The sequence below is a fragment of the Pantherophis guttatus genome, chromosome 1 (genome assembly GCF_059756535.1).
Source record: "Pantherophis guttatus breed Tessera chromosome 1, ASM5975653v1, whole genome shotgun sequence".
Taxonomy (NCBI): Eukaryota; Metazoa; Chordata; class Lepidosauria; order Squamata; family Colubridae; genus Pantherophis; species Pantherophis guttatus.
Window position 1 is genome coordinate 206,805,277 of NC_142063.1, and position 26,219 is coordinate 206,831,495.

The 26,219-nt window shown below is 39.0% G+C and overlaps 1 protein-coding gene and 1 long non-coding RNA gene across 3 annotated transcripts in view; one reads left to right on the forward strand and one right to left on the reverse strand.

Moving 5' to 3' along the window:
• The window catches only part of LDAH (lipid droplet associated hydrolase), a 93,401-nt gene that overhangs the window by 20,693 nt on the left and 46,489 nt on the right, over window positions 1-26,219 (forward strand). For both annotated transcript variants that reach the window (XM_034432188.3, XM_034432189.3), the window contains exon 4: window positions 9,225-9,394. In XM_034432188.3, the coding sequence (XP_034288079.2) occupies window positions 9,225-9,394 (170 nt within the window). The remainder of the gene's footprint in view (window positions 1-9,224; window positions 9,395-26,219) is intronic.
• Window positions 6,595-7,802, reverse strand: LOC117674278 (uncharacterized). Its single transcript, XR_004593790.3, has 2 exons — window positions 7,390-7,802; window positions 6,595-6,897 (listed from the first exon to the last, which is right to left on the reverse strand). It is a non-coding gene; the product is annotated as an uncharacterized LOC117674278 (long non-coding RNA).

Below are 26,219 nucleotides of genomic sequence, written 5' to 3' on the forward strand. Positions count from 1 at the left end.
AAATTACATGGTTACCATGTAATTTCTTACAATGTTTTAGCAAATAGTTTGCTTAACATGTCTCTATTTCATAACCCTCATGAATTTTCATGAGGTCTACGTAATGCTAACTAGCAAGTATTATATAATAAGAAATGAATTATTTACTCTTTTGTAGTGTCACAAATGTTTTTACTGCAGAATATGTCTAGTGTTTCAGTATAGAGCAGGAGCTTCCTGTTTATAGGACTGTTTAATATATGTGACGATTCACTTTCAAAGTTCTGCGGGCTATTCATCAACAGTGAAATATTACCACATCAATGTGTGAGAAAGGACTGGTTGTTTTCATTTAATGTTTCAGGAACTGCCTCAGCATGGTAGTAGTGCTCATCTTAATGGTTCAGCCTTTGCTGCTCAGTTTGACTCTTCAGGAACTTTAAAGGACTTCTGAAAGCATAAACACCCATAATAATTCATTAATGGATTGGAAATGGACAAACATTTTGTGCCAAAAGTTAATATGGAATATGTAAAAGTATACCATAGGGGGAAAGCATTGGATTTTCAGCTGCTCTTTTTCTCTTTTGATTTGCTTTGTGTTTGTTTGTAATCTTTCATATACCCACAGGCACACAAACACATGTTTTACTGACTGTTGAGTTGGTGACCTCTCAAATATCAGTTTTTCAGGACTTGATTGCAACCTCATGATTATTATTGCATCTGATTTGGCTCTGACAAAAGCAACAATAACAAATAAATGCAGGTGAAAGAAGCAAATGTCTATTTGTTGTATTTTTATTCTATATATGACAAATTTTGGTCCTACAAAAGTTACTGAATTTCAACTCCTATGTTCAGTGGTAGTAAATAAATAGAGAGGGAAATTGAGTCAAAGGCCTCAACAAAGTACAATTTCCCTCTCTATTTATTTACTACTACTGAAAATAAAAAACAGCCTGAAAATGCCCAAAAATGGTCCAAAAAAATGGCCCAGAAACCGGCCTGAAAATGGCCGAAAAACAGGCTGAAAAATGAAGATTGAAAATCTTCAATTACCTCTCTTGAAGCTGTACAACAGGGGTGTCAAATCTGCAGCCCGCAGGCCAGATGTGTCACGTGCTGGCCCTGCCCCCACCCAGTTTAGCGAAGTCGAAAAAAACTCCTGATACATCATGTGACACTGCAAGTTTGACACCCCTACTGTACAACAATCTGGTTTTGAAAGGGGAAAAAGAATTCATAGCTTCTGTGGGCATACACTTCAGACCTCTCAATACCTCACATCCATTGTGCTTTTTCTTGCCCCGCTGCATAAATCTTTTAAACATTTGCTGGCAAACACAAAGTGAGCCTTCACCCCAAAGCATATTCCCCCTTCTGAATTTGGATTATTACACAACCATATGAAATAATATAAAATCACACTATTAAGCACAGTAACACCTAGAGTCTAGACTATAGCAAAACTTTGTGAAAAAAATTGATATAAGTTTCCATAGCCCATATATAGATTATGTTGAATAAATGTAATGTCTTTGGGTTGATTTAAAGCCAAGATATGAAAATAAAGAAAACAAGAAAACTTCATCAAAAACTTCAATTGCCATAATGTTGTCTTCCTAAAGTCCCCTGCTTCCTTCTTTGCTCCAATTACAATTTCTGTACTAATAAACTTTACATCTAGTTTTAGAACCAATTCTGAGAAAATAAGCTTGAAAGTGGGTCAAAAATCCTTCCACCAACTTGGACCTTTTCCTCATATCACTACATCAGTAATGGGGTGGGATAGGGAAGGAATCTCAGTGTAAAAGCCCCTTATTTCCAGTGATAACAGTTCTAGGATAAATCAGATCAATAATAATGTCTGTCCGTGTATCTCTCCTGCTCAGCTTTTCCTCATTATCTGACTATTCCAGAATATAAATAAAGACAGAGGAGGACAATTCTTGTGATTGAGAGAACTTTGTGTCTATTTTTAGGGCCAGAATTATCACAGCTCAATGACAGAGCATAGATATTGCATATTCAGGCAAAGCAGAACTGAGGAAAACTTCTGTTGAGATCATTGCGAACTTCTCATAAATTATGGTCCATGAAGATGGGGAAATTAGTGATCCTTAGATGCCTTTCTATATTTTTATGCATATAGCATGTTTCTATTAGAGTCTTCCTTCATAGATATGCTGCTCAGGATAATCTGTAATAAAGCACAAATCCCTAAAAAGGACCTTAATTTGCCCATTTTTGACAGGGTTTTTCAAACTAAAGCACTGTTGTTAACAGATTAACATCTGCTGCTTGCAATTACTGCAAGTTCAAATCCCACCAGGCTCAAGGTTGACTCAGCCTTCCATCCTTTCAAAGGTAGGTGAAATGAGGACCCAGATTGTGGGGGCAATAAACTGACTTTGTATAAATATACAAAAGTATGAAGGCTATTGCTTAACGCATTGTAAGACGCCCTGAGTCTCCGGAGAAGGGCGGCATATAAATTAAAGCAAAAAAAAAAAAAAAATTCTAAGATGTGTGGACTTCCAGAATTGCCCAGGCAGCATTCTGGAAGTTGACGTCTACACATCTTAAAAGTTGCCAAATTTGAAAAACACTGATTTATCAGAACATCTAGCTTAGGGGTATCCAACCTTGGCAACTTTAAGACTTGTGGACTTCAAAACAGGCCACAAAATGGGTAGGGGTGAGGCCATACAGTGGTGGGATTAGTCCGAACCGGTCCGAACCGGCTGAATCCCACCTTTGCCTTTGAGGCGAATGGCCAGGAGGTGGGGCTGGGTGTGATGAGTGATGTCGAGTTGGCCACACCCACCCAGTCACATGACCACCCGGCCACGCCTACCCAGCCAGTCATTAGGGCAGAGAATTGGTTGTTAAATTATTTGAATCCCGCCACTGGCTGGCTTCCCCTCCTGGGAAATAGCAATGAGCTCCGTCCCCTAGAGTCGGATATGACTGGACAGGGGGAAACCTTTACCTTTTTACTTTTCATTCATTTGTATCCTGCCTTTATTATTTTCACAAGTAACTCGAGGCAGCAAACATATCAATACACCTTCCTCCTCCTATTTTCCCTACAACGTGCCTTTGCAGCCTCTGACTCGGTGCCGATCCTGTGGGGCTCCATGCTTTACCGAGGAGCTGAGGGAGATGAAGTGCCGGAAAAGACACCTAGAGAGCAGTTGGAGGGCCAGTCTCACTGAATCTGACCGAACACTGGTAAGGTCGCATATTAAGACCTACCTAGTGGTGATAAAGGCGGCAAAGTTTAATTACTTTTCCGCTCTTATTGTGTCATCAGATAATCATCCGGCCGCCCTGTTCAGGGTGACCCGCTCCCTGCTACATCCGGGAGTGCGGGAGGACCCCCTGGAAGGCAGGGCCGAGGAATTCGGACAATATCTGTATGACAAAATCGCACAGATTCGGGGGGATTTGGACTCTGACTGGGTAGATTCGGGCAGGGTGGCGACGAATAGTCTTGAGAATGTTATCTGGGAAGAGTTTGACTCTGTGACCCCTGATGACGTGGACAGGATTTTGGGGAAACTTAGTGCGGCCACATGTTTGCTGGACCCGTATCCCTCCTGGTTAGTATGGCTTCCCGGGAGGTTACACAAAGCTGGCTCCAGGGAATTATCAACGCTTCACTGAGCGAGGGTTACCTCCCCACAGCCTTGAAAGAGGCGGTGGTGAGGCCTCTCCTCAAGAAGCCTTCTCTGGACCCGGCAGTATTAGCCAACTACTGTCCCGTCTCCAACCTTCGCTTTGTGGCAAAGGTTGTTGAGAGTGTGGTCACACGACAGTTTCCACAATACCTGGAGGAAACGTCTTATCTAGATCCATTCCAGTCGGGCTTCAGGCCCGGGTACAGCACGGAAACGGCATTGGTCGCATTGGTAGATGATCTCTGGAGGGCTCGGGACAGGGGTTGCTCCTCTGTTCTGGTCCTGTTAGACCTCTCAGCGGCTTTTGATACCATCGACCATGGTATCATGCTACACCGGTTGGAAGAGTTGGGGATGCGGGGCACCGTGTTACGGTGGTTCTCCTCCTTTCTCTCGGACCGGTCGCAGTTTGTGTTGGCAGGGGGGCAGAGGTTGACCTCGAGATGCCTCATATGTGGGGTGCCCCAGGGGTCGGTTCTCTTGCCCCTTTTGTTCAACATCTATGTGAAGCTGCTGGGTGAGATCATCTGTAGCTTCGGGGTGAAGTACCACCAGTACGCTGATGACACCCAGCGGTACATTTCCACCCCGGGCCACCCCAATGATGCCCTTGAAGTGATGTCCGGTGCCTGGAGGCTGTGTGGATCTGGATGGGGAGGAACAGGCTCAGGCTCAACCCATCCAAGACTGAGTGGCTGTGGTTTCCGGCATCCTGATATAGTCAGTTGACTCCATCACTGACTATTGGGGGCGAGTCCTTGGCCCCCATGGAGAGGGCTCACAATTTGGGCATCCTCCTGGATACGCAGCTGTCCTTGGAGGAACATCTGACGGCTGTAGCCAGGCGGACCTTTTATCAGGTTTGTCTGATCCGCCAGTTGCGGCCCTTCCTAGATCGGGATTCCTTGTGCACAGTCGCTCATGCCCTCGTCACCTCTCGCCTGGACTACGGTAATGCTCTCTATATGGGGCTCCCCTTGAAGAGCACCCGGAGACTCCAACTGGTCCAGAATGCGGCCGCGCAGGTAGTTACGGGAGCTGCATGGCGCTCCCGTATAACACCTCTCCTGCGTGAGCTGCACTGGCTCCCAGTGGTCTTCCGGGTGCGCTTCAAGGTGTTGGTTATCACCTTTAAAGCGTTCCATGGCATAGGACTTGGATATCTTCGAGACTGGCTGCTGCTACCAATGGCCTCCCACCGACTGTGCGCTCCCACAGAGAGGGCCTCCTCAGGGTGCCATCAGCCAAGCAATGTAGACTGGTGGCCCCCAGGGGGAGGGTCTTCTCTGTGGGGGCACCTGCCCTCTGGAATCAACTGCTCCCAGAGATACTAAGAATTCATGACCTCGGTGCCTTCCGCCGTGCCCTGAAGACCTTTCTTTTTCAGCAAGCCAGACTGGCTTAACACTTTTTAAAATGTTTTTAATAGGTCTGTTATTGTTCTTTTAATTATGGGGCCAAACGCATATATATCTTTTTAACTGTATTTTAATGTTTGTATCTATGTTTTTTACTTTGGCTGTACACCGCCCTGAGTCCTTTGGGAGAAGGGCGGTATATAAATTTGATAATCAATAAATAAATAAATAAAACAACTCTGTGAAGTGAGTTGGGCTGAGGAGTAACTGGCCCAAGGTCACCCAGCTCCTATTATCCCTCTAAATACTTGTGTGCAAATCAGTGGTGGGTTGCCCCCGCTTCGCACCAGTTCTATAGAATCGGTAGTAAAACTGGCGGGAGGCTCCGCCCACTGACCCCGATGTCATCAAAATGGTTCTGCGCTAGCCCACACGTGCGGCTCCGCTGCAAACCGGTAGTAAAGATAAGTAGAACCCACCCCTGGTGCAAATATATCAAGTACACTTTTTTGCCCCCTTACTTTATGCTACTATAACTATAATGTTCATTTTGATGTGTTTCTATTTAAAAATCACATTCTCTATATTAAACAGGACATTGTGTTTACCAGTTTACTTTATGTAATTTAATTTGTAAAAACAAGTTTGCCGATTCTACTTTAAAAGTAATATTTCTTCTCTCCGTTCCCCACAAACGCGCCATTTTTTTGAGCAAGGATATGGATTGGAACACTTTTTTTTCTTTTTTTCAAATCTTATATTACTGAGGCCTTTCATTGTCCACATTCCTGTTAGAGTCGGGGGGGGAAGGGCGCGCGTGCGCATATTGTCTATGGATATTTTCAGCCTTTCACTCCATGACATAAGTTGTTCTCTAGCTGATACCATCACCCATTCTATAATTGGATGCAGATGATATTCTAAGTAGGGGAGGGCTGAAAGATATTTCTTTATAAATTTGAAACTTGTGGAAAAGAAACATTTATATTTTCTGGTGTCCCAGTTTCAGGGAGTTATGTCACAGTTCACTGAGATGAGCAATACTGTGGTTTTCGATTTATATTCTTAACTCCCTCCTTGAGAAATAACAATGTGCATTACCTCTAAAACAGCCAGCTAGAGATTTGAAAAGGCACTGTGCTTGGGGAGAAATCTCTTGAAGACAAATCATGTCCCAACTCATAGTTCATTTGTGGGATTTGAAGGGTATGTAAGATGTCAGCAAGATGCTAAATGAATACGAGAAGAGGGCTTCAACTAATTTGATATTCTGGACATTATTGGCTGCCGCACATGTGCTGAAGAATTCAAAACAAACTCTTTCTTATGCATTTGCGCTAATCTTTACAGAAAATTAAAACTGGATAAGATCCAAACTACAACACCTTGTGTGATCTCTTTTCTTGCTCTAGGTGTAGAAACACATTGATATCTTTTCACTTGTGATTTAAATGTAATTAAATTAGTTCAGTTTCACCATTATACTTTTAGCCTTTCCTTTAGAATGCATCCTTGTGGCTTTTTTCCCCCAGTACATTTCCTCTATTTTAGAAGTTCTCCAACATAACAAATATTTTGTGAGTTCCATTTTATTCAGCACATAAATTAAATAAGTAGGTTGACAGTATACAACCATGACATAATCTTTTTTTGATTTTGAACACATTATTTGAAGATGGGGTGGTCTGCTATGTCAATATTTTTTAAAGACTATCCACAATTTCTTGTAGTCGATTAAAGGTCTTATTATGCACAGGAAAGCAAACAAATAAAAATAAAAATCAATTCTTTTTCCTCTTCTGTTGTCCATCGGATATTTGAAATGTGATCTTAGCTGTCCTTATCTGTTCCTTTTCTGAGTTTAGTTTCTGCTTCTATAAAAAATTGAGAAACATTCATTTTATTTTAACTAAATGATTTTTTAAAACCAGGGCAGAAAAACCAATATACATAACTCTGGGTACATGAAGATACTACTCTCTATACCTTTATTTGAACCATTTCATTTAATTGTTGAATGAATAAGAGAAAGGAAAGACATGAGAAATGATCATACCCCAAAATACCTTAAGCTTGTGTTACTTGAGAGTTTCATATAATTCAAGACAATACTTCTCATAGGATGAATTAGATATTCAATTTACAACACAATACTTGGCTACGGACTGGATGAAAAAATAACTGGAGCAACTTGGCCTAAAAATAGGCCTTCGTCTGAAAACAGTGCTTTGGCCTAAGGCCTTTGCTACAAAACTTTTTATTTTCCATTACCTGTATAATAAGTGAAAAAAAATTAAAACTTTTATGGGCAAAAGATTGTTTTCGTCTTTTTTTTATTTTGAGGAGGTAAAGAGGAGGGGACATACCGTTTATTTCTGTCTCTCATTCTCCTTTCCGCCTCTTCCATTTTTAATTCAATAGCATAAATCATGGCAGGATGTTTCTAAGGACAGTTTACCCGCAGTATTAATTGGCTTTCTCAGAGCTTTTTCTGTGGCCATCCCTGGTTTAATTTGTTTAAGATTTGAACAAAAGGCTAAACATTGAACACTAAACAATAAACAGTAGAAGATCCTGTTTTCTTGAAGCAATTATCATTTTATACCCAACAATTACTTTTTTGTGGCATTTTAAAAAAACAACTAATTACGCGGGGACCCTATGAGAGCACACTCAATAAGTGGTTCTTCATGTCCTCAGCATGATGCCAAACACGTTACCATAGACAGCCCTGTGCAAGAAACTCTTAAATAGTGAATGTCATCTCGCCTTGACTGTCTCATCTGAGCAACCTAGGAAGAGGAATACTAAACAGAAACAGGTTCTCTTCTTTGTTTTTTCTCTCCCCCTCTCATTGTTGACTGGATTTGAACCTGGATCTTAGTTTGACTTTCTGCTATTTATACCATACCAGATGTAGTCTGTTAAAGTGGAATGAAGGTTTGCCATAGAAGAGAATATTTGAATGAGATTTTCACAAGCATTTTTTTCTTCTAATAAGCTTTTATTTCATAAAATGAAGCAGAGTGGAGGAATGCATTTGAAATTATATTACCCAGTGAATGTCTCCAAGACTATGAGTATTTTATGCTATTTATTAGATTTATATAGCTGCCCATCTCACCTTTTGTCTTTGTCTGTGATGGTGACACATTGCAACCCTGGGCATGTACCCTGCATCTCCTGGAGGCTGAACATTTTTTCGAAAAACAAAAAATGTAGATTCTGAGCATGAGAAAATTGGCCATCCTTTCTTTAAAAACAGATAGTTCTCAATTAAGTGCATATCTATCACAGATGGCATTCAGATGTAGACTAAGTCAGTCACTTAAATTTTTAGGTGTTTAAAATGTACTGTAAGTTATAAACATAATAATGGAATGATTATAAACATGTTTATGACTCCTCCCCCTCCCCAAAAAAGTCCCTATCTTGTTTGATATAAAAGAAAGTTATTTAGTGAAGTATTGGAGTTGGACATAAAGTGCAAAAGGTTGAGAATCATTTAAGGTGCTGAATAATATCAACATTTTCCAAACTTTGGAGGGAACATTTGAATTTGAAACATACAAATTCTCTGAATAAAATAAAATTTCTAAAATTGTGGGGTTCCAAGCCCTTAATAGAATGGGATTTAAGATGCAAATGGTTAAGAGTCGTCATTGTGAAGGTAGTCCAGCAACATAATTCTTGCTCACTGTTACCCGAAAAAATAATTCACCTGCCTTTTGGTTTCAAGATTCAGTTTAAGATGCTGCCATTTTGTGGGCTTTTCTAGTCTTTAAGATCAGCATCCATGGCTTGTTTTCTGTTCCTACAGGAAAAATAGAAATTGGGGATATCACAACAGAGTGTTCTTTATGGCAATTCTACATGTTTCTTTTGTCCTCCTCCAAGAATTCAGAATGTTCCCTTCTGCTAACTCTCTGGAAAAATTTAAAAGCTTTTATATTATTTTTGGTTAATTTTATTTTGTGCATTTAAATAAGTTTTAATTAGTGTTACTATTTTATTGATAATGTTCTATTTATTACAAGTAATTGAACAACATTTAATAATTATCACTAAAAGAAGGTCTATGAGTATTCTTGGTAATTTCTGGATTATTTTTGAAAGCAGTTTTAAAAAGCTACAGTGAATGTGATGAATCATCTTCAAAGCAAAGGATATAATTTTATTATTATTTTTTGGTTGTTTATAGAGATGGTTTCGAATGACACCGATGATGTTTTTGGGCTTCAAGGACAAGTTGAACACAAGTTGAAATTCCTCCGAAAGTATGTGCCAAAAGATGTCAAGCTCATACTTATTGGACACTCAATTGGCAGTTATATTGCTCTTAAAATTATGAAGCAGTCACCAGAACTGGAGGTATGTCAGAGATATATAAACTTATTCAACTTTTTCTTTCTCCAATTCTCCCCTTTCTAAACTGATCATGTTTGTATAACAATAATCTTAATTCTCAGTCACAGAAGATGGCCCTAACAGGAAAGGGATAATACACTTGGCAAATAATAAGAATTTTATTATTATCTCTTTTAATCATTAAACATGAAACTCAGTCAACTGGGCATTTAAAAATGTGTCACAAATACCATTGACTGGTGCTAATGGCTGATACGGGTTGCTGCTAGCATCCTAGATATCAACCAAGTATCATCTTAAAATATACAATGTTCTGAGTAGTGCAGGTTTTTGCAGTTCCGCTGGTGTTATTGCAGGAAGCTGCAATTTCTTGATGTGTTTTGTAAAATTCTTGGATAGGGTACCAAGTGCCCCAATGACAATGGGTATCACTGTTACATGTTTCATCCCTAACCGTGTAGTTTCAGTGGCCAGGTCATGATATTTCGTGATTTTTTCCAGTTCTTTTTCTTCGTCTCTGGCGTTTCCTGCTACAGCAATATCAATAAACTGTACAGTTCGGCCCTCAATAACCGTGATATCTGCCGTGCTTATTATTTTATTTTATTTTATTTTATTTTATTTTATTTTATTTTATTTATGATTTTATTTTATTTTATTTCATTATTTTATTTTCCTGGGAAATTCCAATCATCTTTTTTAAAAAAAACTTTCTTTGTATCCATGCTATAGAGGATATAATCATCTGCAGTCCTGGAGACCATGATTCCTTCACCAAAATCGGTTCAAAACATAATTAAACTTTTGAATATGTATTGCTTTTTAACTAACCCTTCTGATAGGACTGGAACTTGGCAAGTTGATGTAGAATAGGGAAACTAGAATATTCCAACTTCCTCCACCTGAAGGAAGACTCACAGATTGTAGAGAAGAGATTTCACCAAGCATCACAGCATCACGAAAGAAAGTCATACTATCACAGAGACAAGAAATCTAGTGGCTTCCCCAAAGAGTAAGAGATGGGTGGTGGTGATGGGTGACTCCCTATTGAGAAGAAGAATAAACAGCCTGCAGATCAGACATCCTATCAAAACAGTATGTTGTTCCCTAGGGATGAAGATACAAGATGAGACCTAAATAATCAAATCTATTAACCATTATTTCATGCTGAAATAAGTGACACTGCCAGAGAGAGCTTGGGAAGAATACTGAAAAATTATGTGTCTTTCAAGTCTATGAGTCTATGAGCAAAGTAACTTGGGGCACAGGTAGTGTTTTCATACATACTTCCAAACTGGAAGATATCTTGCTGAGGTTATCTGGAGAGCTTTAAACTAAATTTGAATGGGGACAATGTCATCCTTTCAATATAGACCAGACTAGGAAATCAAAGTCAGGCAGGTTAACACTACTTTTTATTATAAAGATACAGAAATAGAATCATGAAAACCTTAATGCATTATTTATTTATTTATTTATTTATTTATTCGCATTTCTATACCGCCCTTCTCCTTTCGGACTCAGGGCGGTGAACAGCCGGATAAAAAACATCTATAACAAACATCACAATTAAAATAAGATTAAGATAATTTATAAATTTGGCTCATAATTTAAAATTTGTCAATTAAAATAAATATTAAAATTTTAAAAATTTTAAAACTAACCCTAAAATCAGGACAGACCAGCTAGTTGAAAAAAATGAGTTTTTAGGGCCCGACGAAAAATCCGGAGGTCGGAAATCACTCGTATCTCTGGGGGTAGATTGTTCCATAGGGTAGGTGCCACCACAGAGAAGGCTCTCCTCCTGGGGGTCGTCAGCCGGCATTGTCTGGCCGACGGCACCCTGAGGAGACCCTCTCTGTGGGAGCGAACCGGCCGGTGGGAGGCTATTGGTGGCAGAAGGCGGTCCCGTAAGTACCCTGGCCCTAAGCCATGGAGCGCTTTAAAGGTAATCACCAACACCTTGAAGCGCACCCGGAAGTCCACCGGAAGCCAATGCAGCTCGCGCAGGAGAGGAGTCACATGGGAGCGCCCCGTCGCTCCCATAATCCCCCGCGCAGCCGCATTCTGCACCAGTTGGAGCCTCCGGGTGCACCCCAAGGGGAGCCCCATGTAGAGAGCGTTACAATAGTCCAGACGAGAAGTGACGAGTGCTTGAGTGACCGTGCGTAGGGAGTCCCGGTCCAGAAAGGGACGCAACTGGCGTATCAGGCGAACCTGACAAAAAGCCCTCCTGGCCACGGCTGTCATATGCCCTTCTAAGGACAGCCGCGCATCCAGGAGGACACCCAAGTTGCGGACCCTCTCTGTGGGGGCCAATGATTCGCCCCCAATAACCAGCGATGGCGTCAGCTGGCTATACCGGGACGCCGGCAGCCACAGCCACTCGGTCTTGGAAGGGTTGAGTCGAAGCCTGTTTCTCCCCATCCAGACCCGCACGGCCTCCAGGCACTGGGACATCACTTCCAAGGCATCATTGGGATGGTCTGGGGTGGAAATGTACAGCTGAGTGTCATCAGCGTACTGATGGAACTCCACCCCAAAACCACGGATGATCTCACCCAGCGGCTTCACATAAATGTTGAACAGGAGGGGCGAGAGGACCGACCCTTGCGGCACCCCACAAACAAGGCGCCTTGGGGTCGACCGCTGCCCCCCTGTCAACACAGATTGCGACCGGTCGGAGAGATAGGAGGAGAACCACCGCAAAACAGTGCCCCCCACTCCCAGTCCCTCCAGCCGGCGCAACATGATACCATGGTCGATGGTATCAAAAGCCGCTGAGAGGTCTAATAGGACCAGGATAGAGGAATAACCCCTATCCCGGGCCCTCCAGAGATCATCCACCAACGCGACCAATGCCGTTTCCGTGCTGTACCCAGGTCTGAAGCCGGACTGGAGCGGATCCAGATAGACAGCTTCATCCAGGTACTGGGGAAGCTGTCGCGCCACCACACTCTCAACAACCTTCGCAATAAAGCGAAGGTTGGAGACTGGACGATAGTTAGCCAAAATAGCCGGATCCAGGGATGGCTTCTTGAGGAGAGGCCTCACCACCGCCTCTTTCAAGGCGGCCGGCAGGACACCCTCGCTCAAAGAAGCGTTAATAATCCCCTGGAGCCAGCCTCGTGTAACCTCCCGGGAAGCCAGCACCAACCAGGAGGGACACGGGTCCAATAAACATGTGGTTGCGTTCAGCCGTCCCAAGATCCTGTCCATGTCCTCGGGAGCCACAGGATCGAACTCCTCCCAGATAACATTCTCAAGGCCTGCCTCAGTCATCTCGTCTGAACTAACCCAGTCGGCGGCCAAGTCTTCCCGAATCTGAGTTATTTTATCATCCAGATACTGTACAAAATCCTCAGCTCGGCCCTGCAAGGGGTCCTCCCGCGCTCCCAGATGGAGGAGGGAGCGGGTCACCCTAAACAGGGTGGCTGGGCGGTTATCTGATGACGCGATAAGAGCGGCAAAATAGCTAGATTTCGCCGCTTTTATCGCCACTAGGTAGTTACACACACATGCGCGCGCGCGCGCGCACACACACACACACACACACACACACACACACACACACACACAGAGTTTGTAAGACCTAGGGAAGATCATGTCTTAAGACATTTTTTCAGATTACATTTTTCAGGTTCCACTCCCAGATTCAGGTTTCTTTTATCTGACCATTGTCTTGGTAGCAGCTTTTCCTCCTGTTCTTCTAGGCCAATGCTTCTTAAAGTATCTGTCCGGGGGTCCACAAAATCAAATTATTTCCCAGTCTATGTTGAAAAATAATGCAGTATTAAAATCCAATCAAACAATCATGAAAAGCAGCAGCGAATGCATCGATTTTAATTTTTAATGTGGTAAATATGAGTAAATATAATCCATACAAACAAAAGCACCTTTGGAATTGTCTGTGATTTTTAAAAGTGGGAAGGGGTCCTGAGAGCAAATGTTTAAGTTAAGTTTAAGTTATCGTATTTTTTGGAGTATAAGATGCACCTTTTTCCCCCAAAAAAGAGGGTGAAAATCTGAGTGCGTCTTATACTCCAAATGTAGCCCTGCCCAGCTTCTCTAACAGAGGTTTCAGAGGCTGAAAAAAGCATCAGAAAAGAAGCTTCAGAAAAGAAGCCCCCAAACAGAGCTTCAGAGGCTTTTTTTCTGAACCTCTGTTTCGGAGGCTTTCAGAGGCAGGAAAAAAAGTTTTTTCTGAAACAGAGTTTCAGAAGTTTCAGAGGCAGAAAAAAAAAAGCAAGGCACAGAGCTCACAACCAAGGAACCTGTTGCTAAAATTCACCTCTGGAACAGCTGACTGGGGGTATTCCGGGAGGCTGATCCACCTGCCAATCAGCTTTTTTCTTATTTTCCTTCCCAAAAACTAAGGTGCGTCTTATACTCTGGTGCGTCTTATACTCTGAAAAATACGGTAAGTTAAGTTTAGGCCATTCCCTCTGCCTATTACAGAGGAGGACTACTACCTGGAATGGAGATAGAATTTCAAGATCATGGGAAGGGATAGTCCCAGTCTATGCTGCACTGGTCAGATCACACTTAAAAAACTGTGTCCTGTTCTGGAGACCATAATAAGAAAAGACACTGAGAAACAAGAAAGAGAACAGAGAACAGCAAAAAAAAAAAAAAGATGGTGAGAGGCTTGGAAGCCAAATCTTATGAGTGGGTAAAGGAACTTGGTGTGGTTAGTCTAAAGAAGAGAAGGCTAAAGGGTGGTATGATAGCAATATTCCAATACATGAAGGGATACCACAAGGAAGAGGGTATTGATTTATTTTCCAGTGTACTGAAAGTAGCTAAGACAAAAATCAAGGATAGAAGGTTTACAGTGAGTAATCCATGCTTGAATTAAGGGGGAATTTCCTAACTGCAATGCAACAGCATGCCTCCTCAAGCTGTAGGTGCTCCTGTACTGGAATAAAGGAGGAAAAAAAATGGACAGCTATTAGTCAGAGATGGTAGGAAGATTCCAGTGCTAGACAGGGGATTGGGCTTGAAGATTTCCAAGCTTCTTTCCAATTTGATTCTAATTTTTTGTTAGGATATTCTTTATTTCCAATCTATGTGTTTTTTTTTTTGTTTTTTGTTTTTTTTTTAATTTGATTTATATGCCGCCCTTCTCCGGAGACTCAGGGCGGCTTACAATGCGTTCAGCAATAGCCTTCATACTTTTGTATATTTATACAAAGTCAGCTTATTGCCCCCACAAACTGGGTCCTCATTTAACCTACCTTAGAAAGGATGGAAGGCTGAGTCAACCTTGAGCCTTGGAGAGATTCGAACCAGCAGTAAATTGCAGGCAGCTGTGTTAATAACAGGGTGCTTTAAACCACTGTAGTACCAAGGTTTTACTTATTGTACAACACAGGTCTCCCAGGAAGAGCTTTTACAAATTCATTTGCAAAACAGATAGAACTAGAGTGGAGGCAAGGTGGAATATAAATAACTCGAGAAGAAAGGATATAGTGCAGATATTAGTCATACATTTATTCTGTTTATGGTTCATGATCATTCATTAAAACAGTACCATCTTATTTTTTCTGTTGGTTTTAGCATATACTTTACTAATTGTACAAACAGTATAAAATCCTTCCGAGGTGGGTAAAATGAGAACCCAGATTGTTGGGGATTATATGCTGACTCTGTAAACAGCTTAGAGAGGGCTGTAAAGCACTGTGAAGTAGTATATAAGTCTAAATGCTATTGCTAAGTGTAAATTTATTCCTGTAAATTGTTCTCCTTTGACTGAAAGCTTCCTTTTTTTAAACTGAAACTACAAATCCACAGAACACACATTAGCCTATACTTCACACCCAGGAATTAACATGGCTAACATCAAGTTCAGATACAAACGTCTCACTTTTTATTTATTTTCCAGGAGAGAGATAATACACTGTATTGTATTTGTAATTTATGTAATTCTAATACTAAGGGATCTAGGGAAAAACAGCTTATTTTACTCTAATAGTTACCTGGTTTCAATTATATTTGATTTGTTGAATTGCTTTCCCCCTTCACATGGCCTCAAAGATGTTGCTGGCACAGTAATGATTTGTCAGTGGGTTGAAACTATAGATATGCTTAGGATGATTTGAGAGCACAATGTGCTTGAAGTTAAACTATGACAAGCTGAATTTAAGACAGTGCAACAATAGAAAATATTTGTATAACCCAGTTTGTTGCACAACTTCTGCCCAAAGTAAGTTAACCTCTATATTTTATGATATGAAGTGTGATAATAAGAAACTTGTGTTTCCATCTCTTCTCTTGTTTTTATTGGAATATTTAATTCTCAGGAGCATTCAAGTCCACAAGTGGTTTAGTAGCTGGCTGTTTATCCGTGTGTGTTTATGACTACTTTCTGTATTTGCTATGGGATTCTGGTTTTGGGTTTTAAAATGTACAGCTTTCTAGATGATTTTTCAGTGCAATGGGTTCTTGCTTTGAACTATTTGGTTGTTATTTTTGTAGTTCCCTATTATTTGTTTTCATTCGAAGTGCACCTATTAAAATTTTAGTAAAGTGTACTTAATAAATACAGCAATTGTATACAAGATAAAAACATTATTTTTTTAAAAAAAGACAGGTATGGATCGAGCTTTCGGATTTGTGCTAGAATCCATCTTCAGGGAACTTCTCTAGCTAGAGAGATGTTCCCTGAAAATGGGCTTTAGCACCAGCGACCTATACAGATTGGATCCTGCAACATTATCCTGAGACACGTACATTCGTCTTCATTTGTGAGGTATTGATTTCTATTTATTTATTTTTATTAAATTTATATGCTGCTCATATCACTATTTAAGGTCACTCTTTTTTAAAGTAATTACAAAAAAAGAGTAAGAAAGTTGTATTATTACAAATAAGACGGGTGTATTTAAATGTTCTTTACATGGAGATGGTGGAAGCTCTCAAGTTCTCCTCGGTGCAATCTTCCTCATGTTTCATCTGGCTTCCTTTGAAACAGATGAAGAGTGAGAATTATGTTATTTAAAAAAGCCACTTAAAACAGTTTTTCTAGGAAGTTACCTAGCATTAAAATAGCAAGCCATCCCGAAATAGAGTATAAGTCTGTTATTCCGCTGCTGTAGTCCAAGTACAATAAGCCCAAGTGCTGTAGTGCAAGGAAAGAGGAAATGGAGAATTAAGATCTGAATGACCGGTAGAATAAATAATATTAAATGGACTTCAGTACCAGTCTTAACTCTTGTGTTCAGTCCCACTGAGATGACCGCAACAGCTCGAATAATATTACACAAGAAAGCAATTTGTGGTAACATTTTGTCTGTACTATTAAGACATCTGAGCTTACAAGATGTAGGTCTAAAAAGAGTCAAATTCACTTCTACAAAAGTTAAGAGTAAAAAACAGCAAACTAGATCTTATTTTTATTCATTAAATTTATTAAATGGACATTTCATCTTTTCTTAAGCAAGTTCAAGTTGGCACATTACAGCCTCCGTACAAGCATTTGTTTATGACCAAAGTTGCAGTGGCAGTGAAGAAAGTGACTTACGACCAATTTTCACACTTAAGACCAATGCAGCATCCCCATGGTCACATCATCAAAATTTGGACACTCGATATCTGGCATATATTTAGGACGGTTGCATGGTCCCAGGGTCATGTGATCACAATTTGTAACCGTCCCAGCTGGTTTCCGACAAGCAAAGTCAATGAGGGAAGCCAGATTTGCTTAATCACTTTGTGGTTCCCTTAACAACTGCAGTGTTTCGTTTAATTGTGGCAAAAGTCATAAAATGGGGCAAAAACTTTAAAAAACTGCCTTGCTTAGCAATGGAAATTTTGGGCTCAATTGTGGTTGTAAGTCAGGGGCTACCTGTATTTAGTCCATGGGAATTTGTGCAAATGAGATTTGGTTCAATGACAAGAAGTTATAGCTGGAAGTTATTTATTTAGTTTCGTGATTCAATGGCAGTTTAATTCCTATTTTAAAGGATTAGAGTGCCTGTCTTAAGTGATCAAGTGATTCTGTATGTGCTTATTTTAGACAAGATCCTGTTGAGCTCAGTAGCAGCTGACACATAGATTGGATTATAGAACAGTTAAGCAATTAAGGGTTTCAACACAGCTGTAGGAGTGCACCTTTTTCTGAGTTGCTATATATAAATTTGCAGTTATATCAATATCTGTTACAAAATTTGTGTGAAGAAGCATTTGACTGGCCGAATTGAGAGTCTCCTAAGATAATAGGAGCAGTTACATCTATCAACAATTGAATCTGTGTTTTTATTGCATTATTAGTAAGTAGGCAGATGAAAAAAATACATCTTGTTAAATAATAAGAGATATTTGCCAGCAAAACTGGAAAAAATACAACAGCTCAACTTTCAGGTTCTCAATAAAATTTCTGGGAAGAAAAGTCACCAGAAAACAATGGCAAGAATGTTTGTTAGTCATTGCTTTCTATAGGAGAACATCTAAATATTTTACTTACTGACCAATACTAGTATAACTGGACAAGCCATGAAAAGAAATTAATGGTAAATGATAAAACATTTTAATCCCTTTAGCAATCCTTAACAAAACATGTTGCCTTTTTCAGAAAAGCCTCTTCAAAATTGATTTACATAATTCTGTATTTACACTATGAGAGAGAAATTATCTAAACTGAGGACATGAAGCATCTCAGCAACATTAGCAAAAAGAAGTGAATGATCCATTTACATAAAATCAGAGTAGAAATCTAATTCCTTCGGATCTATTTACAAATGATCAGCAATGCTCCCATTCTCTGGGAAGGGTTATTCACAAGCATTGAACTACTACATAAGACCCTCTACTCACACCTAATTCACATTACCAGAAAGACCCTTCAAAAATAAAAGTGGACTAGAAAGTGTTAAGATACATATAGGAGCAATCAGCTAAAGGAGTGAATCTTTATATTGAACCATATTTTGTCATTGTGATATTATGAACCACATTGAACTGGCCATGGAATAGATCTTTGGAGGAAAATCATTGATTTTTGAGATTGGCATTAAAAAAGTGATATTCTGTAATCAAGATGTACTTCATTATTGACAACATTGGAAAGTTTCTCAGTATTTTTCCTAATTCTTCTTTGGATTGTGTGCAGAAATATGGTTTTTAATGTTAGAATGCTAAAGTCTGTCATGGTAAGAGGGAGAAAAGAGAAATTTGAGTGAGAATAGGGGTCAGGACCTCTTGGCTGTAATTCTGTAAAGGTAAAGGTTTCCCTTGCACATATGTGCTAGTCATTCCAACTCTAGGGGGTGGTGCTCATTCTGTTTAAAAGCTGAAGAGCCAGCGCTGTCCGAAGACGTCTCCGTGGTCATCTGGCTGGCATGGAACGCTGTTACCTTTCCACCAAAAGTGGTCCCTATTTTTCTACTTGCATTTTTTATGTGCTTTTGAACTAGGTTGGCAGAAGTTGGGACAAGTAACAGAAGCTCACCCCGTTACACGGCACTAGGGATTCGAACTGCTGAATTGCCAACCTTTCAATCGACAAGCTCAGCGTCTTAGCCACTAAGCCACCACATCCTATAGTTCTACAGAAGCTGCCTTTTCTGTACCATGCATTTATATTGATCACATTACTTTTTTATTATTTAGTTAGTTATTTTGGGAGGAAAACACTTGTACAATCCTTTTCAACTCTAAGAACATTTTCAGAACTTGGTTTTAACCGTTAAAATTAAAAGGTTCTTGTAAAATAAAAATGTCCACCAGATTCTGCTCTTACTAGCGATGCTAACAAAGTCTCAGACCTCTAAGATGAGAGAGCTCATGCTTTTGCATGTTGAGGGCTGCTTTTGAGTGGTTTATTGGGAACCACAAACCAAAATATGAGAGGACTTAGACAAATACTCAGTCTGATTTAATTTAAGTGTAATGTCAATGCAATTGATAGAATTATTCCTTGTGTGTTCAATACTTTTTCTCTGTCACATTAAAAAAAATTAAGTTCAGTGGCAATTTTTTTTAAGGGAAAGCCTCTCTTTATGATTTGGGGACATACATCCAATCTATGCAGATTGAAGATTATATATCTATAATATATGCAGCCAAGAAATTAAAAGACGCTTGCTCCTGGGGAGGAAAGCTATGGCAAATCTAGATAGCATACTAAAAAGCAGAGACATCACCCTGCCAAGAAAAGTGTGTAAAGGCAATGGTTTTCCCAGTTGCAATGTATGGCTGGGAAAGTTGGACCATAAGAAAGGCTGAGCGCCAAAGAATTGGGGCCTTTGAACTATGGTGCTGGAGAAGACTCCTACGAGTCCCTTGGACTGCAAGGCGATCAAACCGGTCAGTCCTAGAGGAGATCAACTCTGACTGCTCTTTAGAAGGCCAGATCCTGAAGATGAAACTCAAATACTTTGGCCACCTAATGAGAAGGAAGGACTCACTGGAGAAGAGCCTAATGCTGGGAAAAACAGGCAAAAAGAAGAAGGGGACGACAGAGAATGAGGTGGCTGGATGGAGTCACTGAAGCAGTAGGCGTGAGCTTAAATGGACTCCAGAGGATGGTAGAAGACAGGAAGGCCTGGAGAAACATTGTCCATGGAGTCGTGATGGGTCGAACACGACTTCACAACTAACAACAATCCAATCTATGCGCTGCTAAGTAAATTTAAAAAACAGCTCAGAGGTCAGCCACAAAAAAAGCTTCACTTAGTAATGAAAGGATAAGAGCTGGAGCCAGACAGCCTTCTCTGAAGAGAAGACAGAGTGTAAACAGTAAAAAAGTTTTATTTCATTTCACCGCCTACCTACTGGGACTGGCATAGAGTGAGATCCAGGGATTCATTTTAAAGAAATAGCAAGGGTGAAGCTGAAGAGGAGCACAAATGTTTGATGAAGTACAAGGATGGAAAAGTTAATGGGCGGAGAATGGGTTGAGGTACAGAAAGACATTGAATACAGAATTATCTGACTTCTTCTGTAAGATTTCTGATAATGGTGTAGTACTTTGATGAATACCATGAAATATTTTCAGGGCATGCCAGCTGCTTTAGATAGTGGTATGCTACTTCTACTTTGGTTAAAAAAGGTATTGGTGTATAATTAGGCAGTGTAATATATTCCTTACATAAAATGTATCTTGGGTAAATTGAGGCTTTAAAAGAAATAATCTGAATGGTATAAGCGGGGGTGGGGTGGATTAGAAGATTCCAAGATCTTTTCCAACTCTCTTATTCTGTTAATAGCAAATATTATAGTCCCTAGGAAATAATTTGGCAGTAAAGTATTAGGGCCATGGTGAAGAAAATTAATTCATTTGCTTAATTTCTTTAGGCTTCAATTATACCTTGCATATGACTCTGCAGAACAGCCAATTAAATTGTTTGTATATTTTTTTTATTCATTTGCCACCAATATGCTTATCCATCAGTCAATCATTTTTATTTGATCATAGACCAGCAAATAAAACAAGGAAATCACAATTAATTAGGCAAAAAGAAAAAAAAGTTCTAAATTATCCTAGAAGGATTAGAAAAGAAAACACGGCATACTGTGCAAACTATACAATAGTACTTTGCTGTAGTCAAAGAAATAAAATCATTTTAACCCATGGCACAGAAGAGCAGAAGGATAAGTGGAGATTAAGTTGAATCAGGCACATAAGGAAGCTGTTTTTCATTCAGAGAAAATACTTTCCAAACTAGCCATTTTAGCCTGGAGCAGGGAAATAAAATCTTACATTTGAATAAGAGGCCATCCCAAGAACAAGATTATTCCCCCCCATTTGGCACCAGTTTACAATCTTCTTCCTGATTATCTTTTTTTCTTCTTCTTATGGTTAAGAATCAGTTGACCTCTTTAAAGTGCTAGGTTGGGTCCTTAGTTGTCCCTGAACTAAAAATTCAATGTGTCTGGACTGGAACTCTGGCTGCTGTTTCTTCATGCATATGCATTACATTCAACAGAATTCAGCAGCCCTGCAACATATTTTGCTAACACCATCCAGATTCAGATGTGTCCTAAGCAGAACTATTAAAAGGCATGCAAGGAGATGACTTCAAATGGCCAAAACAGAGAGACAAGGCACAGGCTACAAGTAAAGTCACATGCATCTGGAACACACTTCACCAGATGAAATTACTGCCTCAACTTTAAACTTTCATGACTAAGGCTAATTTATTCATAGCAATTCATTCTTTCCAGACTGTATTACGACAGGCAGTTATCAACCTGAGGCTGCCATTGAAAAGTTACAACTCAGATTCTCCTGTTTACAGGAGTGGGTCATTGAAAGAAGAAGGTTGGACAAATTCTGGAATGATTTTCTTGGCTTATTTTGAGCTTTTGAATTTGCAATGAAATTTAAAAACCATAAATGGTGTTGGATAGTCTGCTTTTTTAAAAAGCATATTATGTAATATGCTTCAACTATTGAGCAGTTTAAATTTTAATAAAACAAATAAAACATTTTATCTACTTGAACTGAAGTTCTACTAATTTGATTTAATGAAAACTGACCTGGGATCAAATTGATCAATGTCATTGTGAACTTCACTTTGTGGGTAATTTCATTTTGTTAGGCACAAATAAGCAAGAACATTCTTTGAGTTCAAAGCACAGAAAAGTTTATTATTGGTACCCATACACAAGAATCTAGTCACTTAATGGTCAAAGCTTAACTGGAGCCAGATAAGGGTCAACAAAATTCATGGAGGGGCTGCGCTTGGGTCTCTTGTGGCAATGCAATGATTCTAAACTAATGACACATTTAACTCCACATTCCAGCTCAGCCTGCCCTTCTCCACATTTTGCTTCCTCAATCTATGTCAAAGATGGCTCGTTCAGAGAACATTTGTTTCTTGAGATTCCTAGCTGAATTTTTTCATTTTTAAAATGTCTGTTTCTTCTTTCTTAATGGGAAACTTAGGGTTAGGAGAGTTACATTCTTCTGTTGGATGCTTATCCTACGGTTGGGTAGGTAATATATAGAAAACTATGTTCTGTAACTTTAACTGCTACAAGATGACTAATTGGCTGTGCTAAGCAGACATAAAAGAAGGAAGGAAGTTCATTCACTTCTGCTCCTGCTATTAGAAGGTTGAACTGCTGAAAGGAACTGTGTCTGTGTTACTGAAGAGAACTGGAATTGTAAGCAAACTATGTTTTGTGTTGAACCGTGATTATTTGAAGAAGTGTTATCTTTGTTTTGAGAAGCCAAGTTTGTTTTTTTACTACAAGTAAAGACTGTTTATTTTTCTTTAAACATTCAGAATCTGTGAGTATCTGTGTGTTTTGCTAAGCAACGTATCTATTCGCTGTCTGGTCCGTGGCACCACTTTGCAGAGGGCAGTTTTACCCTCAACAATATCCATGCTATTTTCTTCTTAGAGCAAAGATTCCATAGAAATTTCTAGCCGCTAGTTGAAAATCTTAGATTTTCTAATATATATATGGGACAGGCAAACTAAAAATTTTCAAATTTGTTTTCTATTCAATGATATATACTATACACTAAACTGCACGGGGAAAAAGCACCAGTGTTATATAGTATGATGGATAAATGCTTCTGGTATAACTTTAAAAAGAATGTAGGTAGAAGAATGAATTAATGGCTTTTCTTATATCAAATATTTCCTATCCTCTTCTCTGTAAAACACTCCAAAAGGCCTATTAAAATTCCATCTGGGTTTTCTTTAATTATAGGAGACTAGGAGCTAGGGTTGCCAGGTCTGCTTCCAAAAAATAGTGGACAATGGGGGGGGGTGTTAAGTAGTAAAAAAATAAAAAAAATTACAATTAAATTATATATTTTCTTACAAACATTTTAACACGTATTAAAATAATCACTTCAAAACTTTACTTAAAATTCAAAACATCAAATATAATAATATGTAAAATATTAAATTACATTTTACTTTGCTGTCGTGTGTATTTTTTATTGACTGCGCAGCTTTGATCAATTCTTTGTGTTTAAGGAATAATTCTTTAATTTCAGTACAACATTGAGAAATATTAAAAAATATACAATCATAAAGCTTTTGAATAAAAAAAATGTCCACTATTTTGTGAAAAAAAATAGTGAACATAATGTGAAAAAAAGCGGACTGTCCGCTCAAATAGTGGACACCTGGCAACTTTAACTAGGACAAGCAAAGGAAATTTGCTAATAGTAAAAGTAGCTAAATGAATTAGCACTCAGTCTTTGAGGACAAGGTTTCAAAACAAAAAAATTCAATTAAGCAATCCTGTTTAATAGAACAAGATGTGTAAGAGTTTCAGTAAGAACTTAAAAGTGCTCAACAATTACAGTGGATGACTTTTACTAATAGGTAAAGGACATAAACATAAGAGTTTTATCTATCATGGAATATTTTTGTCTATCATGATAAATAAATCATGTCATAATTTATAGCATTACAATAAAAGGAAAAAATACTAGAGATCAGTACAAATGTTTGATTCTTAATATATAAATAAAGTAGCTTGGAAGGTTTTTTCATATTTTTGTGCTGTCGGGTGGATCATTAGTTTTAAGAAATATACGTAGTGCAAAGAGTTAGAGTAAGAATGTCAGTTGATTCTAATCCTTCTCAAAGCAGCACAAAGATATTTACCTTCATATCAAACTGAACAAGTTCTGCCCTCATTGCAAGAATATCAGTGTGAATATAAGGAGAGAAAGAGAACTGGCTGTTATGTGTAGAAGGCCTCAGCAAATATTACGGCTTTTTGATACGTTTATTTTAATTGATAAGGTAGTTGTAATCTGTCTCTCAGGCAATTTAGATCAGTTTAGTCATTTGATGCATCAGATGAAGTGAGCTGCTGCAACTCAGGAAACTTAAATCTCTTGATAAAATTTATTAGTCAGAAAAGGTGCTATCAGGCTCCTTCTGATTACAGGTAGTCCTCGATTTATGACCACAATTGAGCCCCATCAACTTTGCTTGTCAGAAGGTCGCAAAAGGCATTCACATGACCCTGGAATACTGCAACCGTCATAAACATGAGTTAGTTGCCAAGTGTCCAAATTTTGATCACATGACCATGAAGATACTGCAACAGTCATAAATGTAAAAAATAATCGTAAGTCCCTTTTTTCAGTCCTGTTGTAACTTTGGATGGTCAGTAAATGAACTGTTGTAAGTCAAGGATTACCTGTATAAAGAAATGACTTCCCCTACATAACAACAAATATAAACAATTTTAATAATTTGTCATCTTCCCATATCTCATCTCTTGTCTATAACCTTAAATCTCTGTTGTTCAGTTCTGGTCAGCAGAATACCATTAAGGATGACCAGAGATAGCAATGTATCTATTTTAACCTTGATCAAATAAACCAACTCTGTATTCCTTTATTTACTTTTAACAATATTGGGGTTTTTAAATATTCCTTCCCCTTCAAATAAGTTATGAAATCTGCTTTTTTTTTCTCATTCTTTTCTTTATCCCTTCTCACAAAATTCTTCAGATCACTTTTATAAATCCAATTGCTTGATGATTTCTTGTACACCCCCCCCCCAGAATCCTGTTAATCAAGCTAGACAGTTACATATAAATACTTCAAATAAATTAGAAACTACTCATTTATGAAACATTCTAATAATTTGACAAGAGAAAATTAATTGAGTGTCTGAAAACAATACCTACCGGTATGTATTTGTTATTGCCATATATGTCCAGCTATTTTCAAGGCTAATAGAAGCATATAGTGCTGCATCCTGTCTAAGCACAGTGAAGATCTATAAAATGAAGATCTTTTTTATGTTGTCCAGTTGCAATATAATAGTAAAATTCATCCCATGATCTCCCAAGAAATTAAGACCGTAACTTTTTTTTAAAAAAAAATAATGGGATGCTATTTATTTTTATGTTGTCAGGTGGATTCTTTAAAACTCTAAAGGTTTCATAAGGGATCAATTAAAGTGTGATGGTTATGCACACCAAATTTGATTTAGCTGTCTAGGTTTGGCAGAAACAAAGTAAGATCAATTGATAAACCAGCAAATGATATTAAGGACTGCAGAATAACTTGGCTTAATGTACTAAAAAGACTATAAAATTAAAAACTAAGCCTTTTCCTCTCTTTGTGCATATTTAAACAATAGCATTATAATGTTCAATCTCAGCTCAACTCCTCTCACCGATTTGCTGTGACGACCACAGAAGGAAAGTACTATTATCTATGCCACCTTGAATTCCTGAAAGAAAAGATGGGAACCAAATCTAATACATAAACGCAAGTCCAGTTGTGGAGTGTGTAATACTTGGAATAGTGCTGCTGTACAAATGGTTCCGCTGTATGGAACAAATCAACATGAATTCAGAGCAAAGCTTTCAGAACATGATATGCCTCAGAAAGAGCTTTTTCAAGAGGCAACTGGACTATGTTTTTTCATTGAGGAAGACGGTGTTTTGCTTCTCATCCAAGAAGCTTCTTAAATTCTGACTGGATGGTGGGGGGCGGAGGGGTGGTAGTCAGAACTGAAGAAGCGTCTTTCTCAAGGAAAAAACATAGTCCTGTTGCCTTTTGAAAAAGCACCTTTGAGACAACCATGACCTGGATGCCTGAGAATCTCCATAGACCTATATGCCTCAGTGTTAAACATGGACTAAATGTATGCCTGACTTACACATTTATGAATGCTTTTTAAGGCTCCAAATCAGATGGAACTCTTTCTTCTAATAAAATACATTAGGCACCCCTCATCCATAACAGCATCATCATTAGAATTCTCTTTTATCAGCGCGGTCATTGATTTTGTTAGCTGAAGAAACCGGGGGTCCAGATTAGGAATTCTGTTACATTATTGAGCAAAACAGACCAGTAGCTCCCTCCTGTTTCTGCCACTCGACAGCCCAC